At 38.6% G+C, this 16,534-nt stretch overlaps 2 protein-coding genes and 1 pseudogene across 2 annotated transcripts; 2 read left to right on the top strand and 1 right to left on the bottom strand.

Annotated features, from left to right (window-relative positions):
- The first annotated feature begins 1,410 nt into the window (after positions 1 to 1,410).
- LOC17895941 (alcohol dehydrogenase-like 4) lies at positions 1,411 to 3,413 on the top strand. The gene is made up of 8 exons (XM_006301621.2): positions 1,411 to 1,435; positions 1,528 to 1,596; positions 1,678 to 1,814; positions 1,903 to 1,952; positions 2,035 to 2,366; positions 2,464 to 2,546; positions 2,662 to 2,737; positions 2,833 to 3,413. Exons 2-8 carry the CDS (start codon positions 1,563 to 1,565, stop codon positions 3,264 to 3,266), a joined length of 1,146 nt encoding a protein of 381 aa, XP_006301683.1. The 5' UTR covers positions 1,411 to 1,435; positions 1,528 to 1,562; the 3' UTR covers positions 3,267 to 3,413.
- A 1,009-nt stretch (positions 3,414 to 4,422) lies between these two features.
- Positions 4,423 to 6,604, bottom strand: LOC17895377. Its single transcript, XM_006302309.2, has 6 exons — positions 6,105 to 6,604; positions 5,840 to 6,011; positions 5,582 to 5,758; positions 5,412 to 5,495; positions 5,176 to 5,257; positions 4,423 to 5,087 (listed from the first exon to the last, which is right to left on the bottom strand). The coding sequence occupies exons 1-6, from the start codon at positions 6,332 to 6,334 to the stop codon at positions 4,666 to 4,668; spliced, it is 1,167 nt and encodes a 388-aa protein (XP_006302371.1). The 5' UTR covers positions 6,335 to 6,604; the 3' UTR covers positions 4,423 to 4,665.
- A 6,047-nt stretch (positions 6,605 to 12,651) lies between these two features.
- Positions 12,652 to 14,641, top strand: LOC17894256 (annotated as a pseudogene).
- Positions 14,642 to 16,534: the final 1,893 nt, after the last annotated feature.

The following is a 16,534-nucleotide window of genomic DNA, read 5'->3' as shown; positions in this document are numbered from 1 at the left end:
TGGGCCTTTCATAGGCTAATGGACCGAAATTGGAGACAAGGCCCAATAAAGGAAACCCTAGCTGCTCCTTTGCTGGCCAAGATGTGAAGTGGAAGCGGCGCCTGGTAAACTCCGGCGGGAAGAGCAGCGGAAGCAGACGGTGGCCATGGAACGGAACTGAGGCTGGACTCCAAAGGTGAGAAATCTTTCTAAAATTGGAAAGAGTCGCCCATAAGAAAAACTCGCCGTGCGCCGTCGACGTCTCCACCGGACATGGCACATCTGACGGTCCAAGAGATATACCTCCTGCCATCAACGAAGTCCGGTGTGAGATTTCTTCTAGGGTAATTGGATTAGCTCTGGACCTGGGAGTGGAAGGTTGAACGAGCAAAAGGTAAACTGGGAGGGCAAACGCCGAACCCCAACTTCGACCTCTGTCGTTGGTTTCTTGGTTGTCGTTAAAGAGCAGTGGGGGAGAGAGGATTGGCGAGGGTTGAAGCAAAGCTTGCAAAGATACAAAAAGGACTAAAATGATTGACGAGGTAAGTAGAAAGCAGAACATGTTGATCGGAGGAGTCAGATCCCGACGCCGGCGATAAGCACCTCCACCGGCGTCGGAAGCTTTGGTCGAAGAGGGTTTCTCGATAACTGTGGCTGGGAGAGAAGAGTCTTGCATTACATCATTATCTATATAATAAAAATTGAACACCATTTGATACAAGCTAGAAGTTAAATGCTGATTTTGAATGTATAATACTTTTTTTTTGGGTCAAAACTTTTAACTAAGTGTTAACTATTTCTTTCACATTAATTTAAAGTAATTTCAAAATATTTATTTTATGTAAATTTTGATTGATTGATCACTATATGTAACTAAGGTCTTTTTATTTTTTCTTACAATCACAGTCAACCAGACTTGAAAATGACGATCAAACCCGATGGTCTCATACTCTCATTCTCATGTCACATTTTGGAAAAGGTTGAATTTTTAAAGTGTACTTTTGTGTGTGTGTTTGGTCTGCAAATTGCAATACACAAGTACACCACATTGATTAATGATTACACTAGTTCAAAGAATACTTAATTACAAGTTCTGGTCTGAGTTTTTCAAAGTGTATAGATGCTTCCTTTTCAATTTATCTGTTACCGAATTGAGCAGACAGGTGAAAACATGAGCATTAAATAGATAGGACATTCCATAGTCATCCCACAGACAAGTAAACGAAATAAAAAATGAGCAATGGAGGGACTAGGGAGGGGTCAACATTGGATGCATGCCGGTTTAAAATAAATACGTAAGTTGAAACGGAACGTGGACCTTGTCAGCCTGGAGAACACATTTAGTGACCCCATGCAGGACCATATCTCTTATTTCTGTTTCTTATGATAATGTTGATCTCTTATTATTATTATTTTTTTTTCTGCGTTCAAGAATATTGAAGGTTTTACTTCCTGGGTTAGATCATTATTTTTATTAAATAACTATATATACATATATATGTGGCCTTCTCCTATATATTCAGCTCACTACCCTGTTTCACCATTCAGAGCCGATCGATAATAATCTCAGGATAGGCTTGCGGATGGAAACACAAGGCAAAGTAATCACTTGCAAAGGTAACTTTTGTATATCAAAATCTTTGTGTGTATGTGTATAGCTAGGTTAGATATAAATTATGAGTGTGAATGAATGAACAGCTGCTGTGGCATGGGGAGCTGGAGAAGCTCTAGTGATGGAAGATGTAAAAGTGGATCCTCCTCAGAGACTCGAAGTGAGAATTCGAATCCTCTTCACTTCCATCTGTCACACCGATCTTAGCGCATGGAAAGGCGAGGTACGCTTGCTTCATATATATATATTTCGTCTTCTTTTTGAGTAGCCCCTTCAATTACTTCTTCTTCTCATCTCAATCTTTTGGTCAGAACGAAGCTCAACAAGCATACCCTCGAATCCTTGGCCACGAGGCGGCAGGGTAAGTCGCATAAATCTGATGGATCCTCTGTTTTTTTTTGTCTTACCCCAGTGGATTAAGAAATGGACATCATCAATTACAGGATAGTGGAGAGCGTAGGGGAAGGAGTGGAAGAGATGAAGGCAGGTGATCATGTGCTCCCTGTTTTCACAGGAGAGTGTGGAGAGTGCAGAGTCTGCAAGCGAGACGGAGCCAATCTGTGTGAGAGATTCCGAGTGGATCCGATGAAGAAGGTGATGGTAAGCGATGGAAAGACCAGATTCTTCACCAGCAAAGACAACAAACCCATCTTCCATTTCCTCAACACATCCACCTTCTCTGAGTACACGGTCATAGACTCTGCTTGCGTGCTCAAGGTGGACCCTCTGTTTCCTCTGGAGAAGATAAGCCTCCTCAGCTGCGGTGTCTCCACTGGTAAAAAATTACATTTGGCTGCATCCATCTCTGAATATATGTATATGACATTTGGCTGCTTATTTAATGAAAGAGATAAGTGTTTTATGGAATGAAGGAGTGGGTGCTGCGTGGAACGTGGCTGATATCCAACCTGGCTCCACCGTCGCCATTTTTGGACTGGGCGCTGTTGGACTCGCCGTAAGCTTTCCTCTTTTTTTTTTTTTTTTTGTTGTTGTTGTTGTATGTATCATCATGGAACTAGGCTCAATCCATACTGACTAGGCTCTTAATGCCGTGTTACTTGGGGGAGAAGGTGGCTGAAGGTGCGAGAGCGAGGGGAGCCTCTAAAATCATTGGGATCGACGTCAACCCTGAAAAATTCCAACTAGGTATTAAAATAATAGCATATGAGCATGCATGTCAATCTAAAGGTTAAAAGAGAATTGTTCCTAAACGAAGTGTGCTAGCTCTGGATAAACAACAGGCAGAGAAGCAGGGATCCGGGACTTCATAAATCCAAAGGAGAGTGATCAGAAGGCAGTTCATGAGAGAGTAAGGGAGATAACAGAGGGAGGAGTGGAGTACAGCTTCGAGTGTGCGGGAAGCATAGAAGCACTTCGAGAGGCCTTTCTGTCTACAAACTCAGGACTGGGAGTGACAGTGTTGCTGGGCGTTCACTCAAGCCCACAGCTTCTTCCTATCCATCCCATGGAGCTCTTCCAAGGCCGATCCATCACCGCCTCTGTTTTCGGAGGTTTTAAACCCAAAACCCAATTACCCATCTTCATCACCCAGTGCCTCCAAGGTCTTGTCAATCTCGACCTCTTCATCTCCCACCAGCTTCCCTTCCACGATATCAACAAAGCCATGCAGCTGCTTAACCAAGGCAAGGCTCTTCGTTGCCTTCTCCGCCTCTGAACTGAATTGAATTGAACATCTATCTATCATCATTCCATCCTTTTTTTTTTTCTCTCATTTTCCAAGTCATTGTGAAATTTCTATTGCTTTCAATTCATATAATACTGTTATTACCTAAATATAAAATAAAATAAAATAAATAATATATGGGTAAACTGGTCTGGTAGCAGTGGGAAAAAGAAAAACAAAAGATTACTAGAACCTGCTGATGTACACATAAAAGATTGAAATCACAAGATTACTAACATTAGTCCCAAATCTATAAGACAAAAAGAACAATAATTTGAAAGTGTTTAGGAAAAAAGGACAACCGAAGAAGCCACAACATATGGTTAAATCTGTTATTTTCCTCAATATGACCTCATCTTCTTATTATTGGATATCAATATATTCGTGAAAAGTCTACATTACAATACTATTAACGTTTGATTGTTTGTTTCTTGCTGACCATCTTCTGAGCCGGGACCCATCTAAATTGATTCTTTCGCACCCAATTTCGTTTTTATTTTATTTTATTTTTATAAACTTTAATAAATTTCCACTAATGAAAACGATAATACAAGACTTTGAAAAGTCCAGGACTCACAGGCCCAACAAAAATAGACCATACACCAAAAAAAAGAAGAGGCTGTCCAAATTTCAACAACATATTCAGAGAGAACCAACAGTTTTTAACATATTTACAAAGTGAAGCTCACTATTGAAACGACGAGAACCGCTGCTCCTGAGAGAGAATCCATTATCGCCAGATAAGGTAGACGGTGGCTTGATAGATGAGCTTGAGGATGAGAAAAAACATTCTTGTTTCTCGATGCTGACTGTAGTAACTAGTAACCAAATGAGGCAATTCATAAATCCAATTCGGTGTTTGTTACAATCGATCACTTGCGCAAGTCTCTTTATTTAGTCAGCCAGCCATTCTCAAACACATAGAATGTATCGAACGTAAATAAATATAATAGAGATGAACATGAAAGTACGGATGAGATGCGAAACCTTCCCACCTTTTCCTTAAAAGAAAATGATGAGAGACGTTTACAAGCAATGCAAAGACAATCAAACGTGAAAAGTCCTCTTCCACAGGGCACAGGCTATCATCAGTCCTGTTTCTAAAAGTAATCAATTTAACACCACTAAAATTCTACCAAAAACCTTATAGACAAGAAAAGATTGATATGTTTCTCGTTAATTAATGCAGCGTGGAATTATCCTACCGCGCTCTCAGAAATTCAACACTGAAAGAATAACTCTCGCTTCTTTTTCCCTTTGCTATTACAAGATTGATACATCAACCAAGACCAAGACTAAAAAGAGACACCCTTTCTCTTTTCAAATCGCCAAAAGAGAGACCCTTTTTACCTTTCTCATTCCCTCTCTTCCTACTTACATGTACACTCACCTACATCCTTTTTCCTATTCTTGCAAATCTTCTGGCTACTCCGAATATCACCGCCTTTGTCAACAGCCCTTTGTCCAGTGTACATGCAAGCGCAATCGCCCCTCCCACTACCAGTATCTTTGGTATGTTTTTCCCCGTCGGCTTCTCTCCTGTAACCTCTGCTATTGAATCCCTCTCATTCATGAACTCCTCCGCACTCACTTTGGTGTTGATTTGGGCCATTGATGCGCTTGGTGATAAACCTGCTCCTGCTGTTTTGTCCCTCTGATATGCGCGTAAGCCTGGTTCGATTTTCTTCACCGCACCCCACATACCCTGTCTCACCCCGAGCTTAGCAATCTCCCACGGTATTCCCATATCTTCATGGTGAAATAGTAGTACCTCACACGCTGTGGTCTCACCATCGCCTCTTTTTGATTCGACTACACCATGATAATAGATCAATTTCAGAAACGAACAACACTCAGAAAATCAGAGACAACTTGCTTGAGTGCATCACAATGGTGGTACCTGCACGGATGCACCAGCTTGAATAGTATAAATCAACTCGCCTTGGCTTGTTTTGTCTTGGTACAGACGGGTATGGTACTCCCTGATGCAAATACAAGAGAGTATACTAACTATAGACACATGTAAAAAGCAAACAATATCCAAAAGATGAACACATGTCTTGCACGGATCTAATAGCTCCACTAGAGTAAGTATGATATTGGCTTGGCTACACTAGCAGCGAAAGAATGGAATACCTTGGTAATGCAGTAATAAACTCGGCCAGCATCCCATATTCGACGGCCTATGATATACTCCCTGTCGCTACAAAAGAAGGGAAACTGAAAGAGCAGCAGCGGAAGATGTGAGTAAAGAGATGGGAGAAGAAGCAAAATGAAGGTAGCTGAAGTAAGAAACAAGTGCCGACCTTGCGGACCCATTGGACAACCATAGTGCCCGTGTCCTTGCAACGCTCGAGGGTAGAGGAATACAAAAGCATATCATCCCACTTGGAACGGAACTCATCATCCCAAAAGAAGTCCCTGACCATCTCAGGAGTGGCATCCTCAAACACGGTTCTGCTGCGGTACTGGGGAGGCCCATTCTGGAATCATATCATACCAAAAGATTAAACATTTGAAGGGATGCTAAAGCAAGACATTCGAAAGTGGAAAGGAGGGTTTACCTCAGGATCTCGCCTCCAAGCTTGGTATGAGAAGGTTGGGGTTGATCGGTCCATCATTGGAATCCAAGAAGGACCGCCATCTTTGACCTCAACCAACTTCCATAGATGCCTAAAATCATCGTCCGTAACAAACCCAGATTTCTCTTTCTCAGCCGCCTGGGGAGAAGAAAGGCTACACCACAAACAAAAGAAGAAGCAGAGTTTATTTATTGGATTATGACAGAGAGAGAGTGGAAGTGGGTGACATCAAATCAAATGAAATCACCTGGGAGAAGAGGTTTTGAGGATGGAAGAGGGAAGCTTGAAGGAGGTGAAGTTGAAGAATTTAGGAGAATCGGAAAAGAGTTTAGAATCATGAGCGGAGAGATAAGCCCACTTGGGCCTCCAAACCCAACCAACCAAAACCCCGGCGGCCACAGCAATCCAGAGGGGGGCAGCAAAAACTAAAAGGTCAGAGAAGCCGAGGGCGGGGAAAAACAAGGAACTCAATCCCATCTTGTTTTGACCCAGATAGAGAGATAGAAACCCTCCTCGACGGAATCGGATGATTGATTAGGCGTCTAAAGCACAGCGATTGGACGAGGAAGGACTGGGTCTTGGGAGGAGAAGAAGAGATTGAAGAAGCTCAAGGAGAATAAAAGAGAGACAAGAGAAGAGGATAAGGATATTGGATTTGGGATTACTGTAGGCCCAGTTTCGCCGTTCGATGCAATCTTCTTCTCTCATCAGTCATCACCACCCTCCTCTCTCTCGTTACACACACACTTCTCTCTCATTTTTCTATATATAATATATAAGTGGATAAAACAGACCAAAGTGTTCTTCTTCTTCTTCCTTTTGGTTGGTCCGTCCACGCGTTCTTCTCCACGTGTTTTCTCATTTCGATTCTGTGGTCGCCGCATCCTCCCTTTTTTTTTTTTTTTTCCTATTACATCTGCTACTACAATTTTGTAAAGATAAAAATCCATAACTTTTTTTTTACTCCGTCAATATAACTTATCGTCTCTGTCTTAAGTGGGGGACTAAAAAAACAACCAGAATAATAACTAGAGTTTATGTTGAGCTTGAACTACTTTTTGTTACAGCATTAATTTATATAAACAACACGAATTTAGATGCTCAAATTAAAACAAGGACTCTTATGCAACAAAATTAAAGATAATAATCAAGTGTCTATGGTCAAAAATAAATTATAGACTCCCGTGCTATTCCGGCCAAACACACAAAATATGGTTGACAATTCAAAATGACAACCAATAAACGTTTTAATTATTATAAAAACACAAAAACCACCCAAATTGAGAAGACAACTAGGAGAACAAGTAACAAAAACCACCCATGTACTTTAGTTATCGATGAGGTTGAAAAGAGTAACAAATATAATAACAAATAACGGCACATGTTTTTCGTTGTTAACTTGTCAATGTCATACTTGTACCACCATGCACCTAATTAACACTCAAATGAATCGATTAAAAGGTCTATTATTTACACAGTGTCTGGACGGTTATTGAAGGACCAGATGATGTGGACGGGGGATACTGTTGTTACTGCTGCGGATTTCATTGGTAATATATATTATTGTCGTATTGCTTGTTGGCTTTTATTCTCATACGGTCTCCCGCCTTTCCACACTTTCATTCACCTATTTTTATGACACCAAAACATATTAATTTAACCTTATTTTGCGTGTTTACAATACTAACTCAACTCGAACCATGTTCTTACTTATTCAGTCAATTCATAGGCTCAAATATAAAACAGATTAAAAGCAAGTATGAAGTTTTTTCGGATTATGACAGCTTTCGGCCTGGAAAGATTGTCAAGAATTGTAACATGGAGCAAGAGATCGCAGCCTCCTTGACATTGTGTAATGTAAGCTTCTTCCTTTTCATTGCGCTCAATCTCTATACTCAAGTTGTCCTAATAAGATTCTCTTTGTTTGTCCCTTCGCTAATATTTCCTTCCTTTCCATTGCTGACATTAAGTGAACTTTGCATGAAATTTGGCCATATATGGAAAGTGCACTTTTTATGCTATTGCGTACTTTTCAAATAAACTGCACCTTTTCCATATATCATACATGTAAAGTGCCTATTTGTGTAAAAGTGTTACAAGAAGCAAAAAAGAACTACAATAATAAGGCTTAAACAAAGTAGGAATGCAGCTTCAGGCAGCAAACAGGCTAAGGGATTGAGAGATGATGACTACGAAAGCCAAACATAGCTCAGGACCACGAGCATCAAAGAGAAATGAAACAGCATGAGTCCATACCAATCATTAACTATTAACTTGATAGGCTTCCAACCCACTAATATGATGTAAATGATGTTTAACAAGCTTATCTAAGAGGAATAACAAAACCGATTGATCAGAAGTCCCAAAATACAGAGATTACAAAGATAAAAATGAGGAACAAATGAAATATAAGATAAGGATCTACGACATTTTCTCAGATCCTTCTCTCACCATGCAACCTCAAAGCGGCTAATTCCTTGATTATCAACATGCCTCTCTATTCTTCATAAACTCTTATTTATAGCCTAAACTACCTTCTAGGTTCTTCTTAGCCTCCTAAGCAACTTGCATCCTCTCTCACGTGTGAAGTTTGTTGCACATGATCCCAAATAGATTCAGCCCTCCTCACACGTTGTGACTTTCTCTTTTACAATGCATCTTATCATAATTATTTACCATTAACAATTAACTATCAGTGGCCTTGAAGAGAGCCGTGGGAAGAGACACATCCAAGTCAAAGCAGTGGCCACTAAGGAGACGAGGAGAACTTACCCAATCAGACAAAACTCCTCCCACGTTGGTTATGGCGAATAATCCTTTACCTTACCACACTAGCACCACTCAAGTAAGCCCAAACAGAGAAACGAAAGCTTAGAACAACTAGCCTTGTCCACGGAGTGAGCAAAATCTGCTGCAGAACAAGCCGTGACCGGAAAGAGAAGAGTTAGTGCCACTGCACCTACAAGCAAGGAGATAGATGCAGCAAACAAAACCTAGAAGGAACAAGGGAGGTATGATATAAAGGAAGAGTGGAGGATATGCATTCACCTGAAGGGAGCAAAACTGGCGAGTGAATAAACCAAAGCCTGATTACGCAGACACAAAAACGCAAATACTAGACCCGCTTCTGACAACCACTCTCTAGATTGAACCGAGGTCAACGAAACGGAGAAGCCACAAACTACACCCACAGAAAAGGAGAGAGCCGATAGCATATGGAAGAGCTAGAAGATTCCATTATCTTCGACTTTCCACGTGTCATCCAACCTGTTTTTCTATTGCAACGTATTCCCTGTGCTATTTTACAACGTTTTCTCTTCAGTGAAAGGTTTCGTTAACTGGGACTCTTCGGTAAAATGAGAAATTAGTTATTTCTCAAATATGTCGTGTACTATTCAGTAAACTTGGAGTCTTTTGCTCCTTTAGTATTGATTTGTTTATGTTCGGTGTACAAAAAGAAGTCGATGCGGTGTTAAAAGAAAAGACGGTGGTAAAAGCACAAGATCCAATAATGGTGGACACTTGCAATTTGCAAAGATTTAAGTTAGTTAAAACTTAAAAGTCGAATTATGAGTTAATAAAATTCTTATCTGAAGTTAAATCTTATATGGGCTAAATAATATTTTTATTTATTATTGTTAACTTTATAATAGTATTATTTATTATAACTATTATCTTTCATAATTATATATTCCCATTATAATTTTTTCCCCAAACTAATCATAGTGACTATGCATAAATATGTATCTTATCATAATTATGCATAAATGTGAGAACTAATATAACATGAAACCTATGCATATAAGTATATAACCCATACATAGGAATCTATGATGATAATATACTGGTTAATATGTCAATGATATAGTCAATTATCCTCATAAATATTAGATTATATATAATTCGTTCTTTCTTTATATGAAGTAATAAATAAGGTTTATCACATAATTTATAACTTATCTTGATATAATATTATTAATCAAATAGATATTCACACAAATCATTGTTTATTTTTTTTTGGTGTTAAATTTGAACAGTATTGTCGGAGTTGAAATAAACAGTTTTTGACATATAATATTGGATAATATACATCGTAAATGTATATTTTTGTTAACAGAAAATGTAGTTATATATAACAATCTATTTTTATGTGATATATACTCATAATAGAGAACTGATTATAAAAAACTATTGTCATATATATTGTTAATTTTTCAACATTTATTCCTCTAATATAAAAGCCAAACAAAAATTGCTTTTAGGGGGAGGTTTTCGCTGAAAGAATTCGACATAATATAATATAATTAAATTAAAGACTTAATTATAGATTTTTACGTACTGCAAAAGATTTGCAAATCTTCTTTACAAATGCTAACAATTTATTTTGTAATATATGAATATTGTGCAATATATTTTTATACTAGAACTAAAAATATATTGAGTGCAATATTTGATATCTTTTTAATTGGAATTTTCTATATTTTAAAGTCGCTAATTGTTGATAAAAGGCTGTTGATTAAGTTAAACTATAAAGTAAAAGATAATAAATTGTTGGGAGTCTGGACTTTTCTATGTTTTCTATCCAAATCTCAACTCAAAACCTTTGAATTTTGTTCATCATATTTTACATAAGTTTTTCTTTTAAATTCCAGGCAAATCACGATGTCATACAAAAAACTATGTAAAACTGAATAACACTTCCATTTAAAAGATTCAAGAAAGGAAAAATTTAAATAACACTAGAATTTAAAGTATTTTGAAAGAATGAAAATACTTAATCGAATAACACAAGAGTTAAGGAATTTGTAAATAACACTAGAATTTAAGATTCTATTTCTATCAAATTCATTGGTCCACTAGTGTTTTTGCGTACAAGTAAATATTATGTAGTACTTTATTTTACTTTGCAAAAGTAAAATAAAAATAATACATAAATGTAATTTGATCCGTACATTTGAGGAACGGATCAAATTGCAAAATTTTACGGATGAGAATTCTAATTTTTTTGTTGGTTCGATTACTTGTTATGTGGTAAGCTTTTCTTTAGTCACACAATGTTCATATCAAATCGTTTGTGTAGGCCATGTGGTTAGGTTTTGTGCACTAGACGCGGCTTAAAATGACATTGTTATTTTTTTTTCAAAGACCGACACATACAATTACACGCTATGACCAAATTGCCGATGAACGTATCATAAAAATTATTGATAAATAGCTTGCAAAAGGGTAGAAACATATAAATGTGATGTTAATCATCGAGGACTGCGACTTTTGTGAGACCATAAAAAAAATTGAAGGATGTAGGTCATAATATGCTGCTTGCTTTCATCAAGGGAAAATAACCAAATGCATCAGCAGTGATCAAGCAGCTAACAAATTTATTTTGGGAATGGAGAGATTTTATTTCTTTTATTCCAGATGACCTTAGTGCTCATGAGAGGAAAGCGAAAAGATGGCAGAGTTCCGGAAGAAATCTAAAGCAGTAGTGTTGCAATTTGGGGATCTTCCTCAATGTTTGCTTTCTTTTATTCTCTCTTGTACACTCTCTCTTTTACTTTGTCTACGTTTAGCTTTTAATGTCTACATTTTTAATAACTTGGATAAACTCCTACAATATCATACAAGCATACTTGTGCGCATACCTTAGGATATACTTCTAGACTCTAAGTGCACTTACACAAGCCACACTACTTGTGTAGGAACATAAACTCTTTAATTTAAGCTTATAACAACAACTCTAACTGGTGCACAAAAAATGAAATAAAAAAAACAACTCTAACTTAGACAAAAGCAACTCTAACTTAGACAAAAGCATTCACCTCATAGATCTGGGCTTTAGCTAACACATTAGATAACACAATCCTTCTGTTGGGCCATAACCTCATTACGAGGCCCATATAGTTACAACACCAAAGCAGCCCATACTTATTTGTTGACTTTCTTCTCCTCCTTTGTCGAATCTCTCATGACGTCTTTCTCCGGCAACGCCTTCTTCTTCCTTTCTTCATCTTCATCGTCTAATTGATTCTTCTTTCCTTCCACTACTGCTCTTGGGTGGTGGCGGTTACACCATCCGAAATGTTGCCCGGTGCTGGTTCTATGAGGGCACTAGCCTCTGTACATTATAGCTTTGCACTGAAATTTCCTTGGTATCTGTACCACGGTTAGCTCCTTGTGACAAGCTGTCACAATTTCTTCCGGTATGAATATATATTTTCCTCCTTTCTTTTTTCTTGGGTTTGTGCCTGCGGTGTAGTAATGTGTACTTTTTTGGCATCCCATTGTGCGGTAAACCTATACCAAGCTGTTGAACCGGATACAAAGGAAAAGGTACTACAGGATTGGCTCGTATTCGCTTCGATTGCTCAGACATTTAGTCACTACTTCATCTAGGTTGACAGCATTTTTCAGAACTGAATCTTCTTTGCGCAATGGGCCAAAAAAAAACATCACACTTTTTTTCTTCTCATCCCGAGACCCCAAAACATAAAAATTCCAGGACAGATCTCATGCTGACATTGAATCAGTTAAATTGATCTGGTGATACATTCACATGAGGATAGCGAATCTTTAGTGATTTAATCATCTAGCCTAGGCTAGTTAGTATGCTCCAACAATTGACTTGATTAGAAAATGTGACCTTGCTAACCTGAGCTAAATTATCCTCTCAATCCCTAAATTGTCTCCTCTTGTTCGTGTTCGTGATGTAGACTCAATTGTACTTATTGTATATAGCTTATCAGTTCAGAATGCAATTTGCTTGAAACGTTGAAGAATTTAATAGTTTATGATGACTGAAAGGAGTTAAGGAGCGTGGCAAAGGTTGTGAGGCTGAGAAGCATTGTTTGTACATGGAGGCTATTCATCTCTTTTGTCAGATGCGGCAGTCTGGTCACAAGCCTTCAGATTTCACATTTTCTGGGGTTTTCAAGGCAGTTGTTGGGCTACGCGATTTTCCTCTCGGTCAGCAACTCCATGGCCTGTCACTTTCTACTGGCTTTTCCAGGGATTCTTGACAAGGCCTCTGTTGGGAATCAAATTCTTGATTTCTACTACAAACATGATCGTGTTCTTGAAACTAGGAATTTTTTTAATGAAATGCCTGAGTTGGACTTTGTTTCTTATAATGTCGTCATCTCATGCTATTCGCAGGCTGAGAAATACGACAAATCCTTGACATTGTTCAGAGGAATGCAGTGCATGGGGTTTGACCGCAGAAACTTCCCTTTCGCGATGGTGCTGAGTATCGCAGCTAACTTGTCATCCTTGCAGATGGGCCGACAAGTTCACTGCCAGGCCATTCTGGCAACGGCTGATTCAATCCTTCATGTCGGGAATTCCTTAGTTGATATGTACGCAAAATGTGAAATGTTCGAGGAAGTTGAATTGATCTTCAAGAATTTATCACAACAGAGCACTGTTTCCTGGACTGCCTTGATCTCAAGTTTCGTACAGACAGGGCTTCATGGAGATGGGCTTAAGTTGTTCACCAAGATGCGAGGAACAAATTTACGAGCAGACCAATCAACTTTTGCTACTGTATTAAAAGCTTGGGCTAGTTTCCCTTCTTTGTTGCTGGGGAAACAACTCCACGGATTCATAATCAGGTCAGGGAACTTGGAAAATGTGTTCTCCGGAAGTTGTCTGGTTGATATGTACGCCAAATGTAGTTCTATCAAAGATGCAGTTCAAGTATTCGAAGAGATGCATGATAGAAATGCAGTATCCTGGAATGCTTTAATTTAAGCATACACTGATAACGGAGATGGAGAAGCAGCAATTGATGCATTTACAACGATGATGCAATCAGGTCTCCAGCCAGATTCAGTCAGCATCTTAGCCGTCTTGATTGCATGTAGTCACTGTGGACTTGTTGAACAAGGAACAGAATATTTCCAGGCAATGTCTCCGATCTATGGGATAACTCCGACAAGGAAACATTATGCATGCATGCTGGATCTGCTTGGCAGAAACGGAAGATTTACAGAAGCAGAGAAGTTGATGGACGAAATGCCCTTTTGAGGTAGATGAAATTATGTGGTCGTCAGTACTGAACGCATGTCAGATTCACAAGAATCAAAGCCTTGCTGAGAGAGCAGCAGAGCAGCTCTTCAGTATGGAGAAGCTCAGGGACGCAGCTGCTTATGTAAGCATGTCCAACATCTATGCAGCAGCTGGGAAATAGGAGAGCGTTAGGCATGTTAAGAAGGCAATGCGCGAACGTGGAATAAAAAAGGTTCCGGCTTATAGCTGGGTTGAAGTGAACCACAAGATTCACCTGTTCTCATCGAATGACCATACTCACCCAAAAATGATGAGATCAATGAATTGACAGCTGAAATTGAGAGAGAAGGGTACAAACCTGACACAAGTTCCGTAGTACAAGACATAGATGAGCAGATGAAGATTGAGTCTCTAAGTACCATAGTGAACGTTTAGCCGTCACATTTGCTCTGATCAGTACATCAGAAGGGAGTCCGATTGTTGTAATGAAAAACTTGAGGGCCTGCAGGGATTGTCATACTGCAATAAAACTTATATCGAAGATTGTAAAGAGGGAGATAACTGTAAGGGATTCAAGCAGATTCCATCTCTTTAGTAAGGGGGTCTGTTCTTGTGGTGATTAGTGGTGACTCGCACTATATAGAACGAAGATCTAGAGTAGTTTCTGCTTCATTCATTTTTTTATTTCTTTGAACTTGGGATTGATTTTTTGTAACCTTAACTAATGTTGTAAGCAGTTCTTATATTTTTAAATAGGAAAACTTATAGATTTTCTTAGTACCAGTCCGATATGAATCATAACATCAAACTAGTTTTAGACCTTGCATGTTGCACCTAGAGGTTTCACGAAGAGGCAGCGATGTAGCCAGACGGGCACGCTGAGACAGTTTCACAAGTGCATGTCTCAAAAAAGTCGGAGTTGAGAGCTTCACACAATACTTCGCCTCATCATCATTCACTATCAGTGAGATATTTACCACTTATAAAAAATTCAGATGAGTTTGTATGGTAAAAATTACATCCCCTAAACCTTTTGAGTAGAATCATGTAGCCAAAGAAGTTTAAAGAGGTTTGACCTTAGATGCACCTTGGGAGATCATCTGGACATTAATCCCATTGGTTCGAAGAACCCGGTAGCCCTGTTTGTTGTTCATTGGCAAGTCACTAAGTAGTGTATGACCAAATATTAAAATCATACAGACCAAAAAAGAGAGTAAACTAACCTTCTCTAATATGAATTGATGATCTCTGAAGATTCCCAATGAGAGATAATTGATGTGTGCTGAAGCAGATTTACAATAGCAATCTTCTCAAGTTTCTCTACCACGTGATCAAGCTCTTGTCACATGGCCAAGAACAAGAGGTAGCCTGGAAGTTGTCATGCGTTGAGCAATATTTTTTTCCAATGAGACAATAAAACTGCAAAATATGGATTGGTAAGCATCATTTAGCTTTCTATTATCCAAGCTGCTTTTCTCGGTGACCCGTATTAATTTTGTTTTCACCCTTTTGCAGGGCTCCAAGTGTTTTTATTATTCTACTATTGCTGCTTCGTGATGCATCAAACTTTAAAATAAGAATACAAGCTGCTGCTGCTTTAGCTGTCCCAGCAACCCCACTTGGTGACTTTGATTATAATTCGTCTTCTCCCTCCTTCCTCTGTAGCTATATTAATTTAAAGATGATAGGATTGTATTGTTTGGCTAAGTTTTTTCTTGCAAATAATGTAATTGCAGCTTACGGGAGATCATTCCCTGATGTTGTCAACGGCGTGGATCATACTTTACAAAGTATAAGAGATCGCTTGAGAATCAAGTGAAAGTAAAACCATGTTACCGTAATTTATGGTTATTTGATGAATGATTTATCTAAAGTGCAATTGCTCGTGTCAGTTAACCTTACCATGCTGCATCTCTTGAGCTAGTTCAAGCTTTCATTTTGAAACGTGACAGATTTTCTTATAAGAGTAAGAAACTGGCAGCTATTGCTGTGCATACCACTGTATCATTACTTATTTTAAATAAAGTAATTGTGACTCATATTTTCTAGGTTGGTGTTGCATGAAACCCAACAAAAATCGTATTTTCTAGAGGAGTGGTTGAGAGGATTGTGCGTGACATTGAAGGAATAAGACAATGCGTCTCAATCAAACAGCACAAAAACTTTGGGTGTGAAAAAAAAGAAAGAATTGATTTCTCTAGCTATAAGTTCGCAAACCATAAGCTTACGGCACATATTTCTGAAATGGCTTTAAAGTTGAAAGAGTTAGCTAGCAATGTGGATTTACTAATCACCGATTAGAAACTACTGTTCAGGGTTAAAGGGTTAGCAATATAGAGTTTTAGGGTTATGGTTTACTGTTCATGATTAAGGATTTACTGTTCATTATTTACTATTCATGATTCAGGATTTACTGTTCATGATTTAAGGTTTACTGTTCATGATTCACTGTTCATTGTTTAGGGTTTACTGTTCATGATTACTGTTAGGGTTTAGGGTTTAGGGTTTAGGGTTTAGGGTTTAGGGTTTAGGGTTTAGGGTTTAGGGTTTAGGGTTTAGGGTTTAGGGTTTAGGGTTTAGGGTTTAGGGTTTAGGGTTTAGGGTTTAGGGTTTAGGGTTTAGGGTTTAGGGTTTAGGGTTTAGGGTTTAGGGTTTAGGGTTTAGGGTTTAGGG

This window comes from Capsella rubella, unplaced genomic scaffold, assembly GCF_000375325.1.
Source record: "Capsella rubella cultivar Monte Gargano unplaced genomic scaffold, Caprub1_0 scaffold_2, whole genome shotgun sequence".
NCBI lineage: Eukaryota > Viridiplantae > Streptophyta > Magnoliopsida > Brassicales > Brassicaceae > Capsella > Capsella rubella.
The sequence above is the reverse complement of the archived record's forward strand: the minus strand, read 5'-3'. Positions and strand labels throughout refer to the sequence as shown.

Bases quoted from the DNA above. Each gene is read 5' to 3' on its own strand.
- LOC17895941 (XM_006301621.2), top strand. From the start codon at position 1,563: ATGGAAACACAAGGCAAAGTAATCACTTGCAAAG. The intron at 1,597-1,677 runs GTAACTTTTGTA...ATGAATGAACAG, and splicing joins CAAAGTAATCACTTGCAAAG to CTGCTGTGGCATGGGGAGCT. The intron at 1,953-2,034 runs GTAAGTCGCATA...CATCAATTACAG, and splicing joins CTTGGCCACGAGGCGGCAGG to GATAGTGGAGAGCGTAGGGG.
- LOC17895377 (XM_006302309.2), bottom strand. From the start codon at position 6,334: ATGGGATTGAGTTCCTTGTTTTTCCCCGCCCTCGGCTTCTCTGACCTT. The intron at 5,759-5,839 runs GTAAACCCTCCT...ATATGATTCCAG, and splicing joins CTTGGAGGCGAGATCCTGAG to AATGGGCCTCCCCAGTACCG. The intron at 5,496-5,581 runs GTCGGCACTTGT...CTGCTCTTTCAG, and splicing joins TTGTCCAATGGGTCCGCAAG to TTTCCCTTCTTTTGTAGCGA.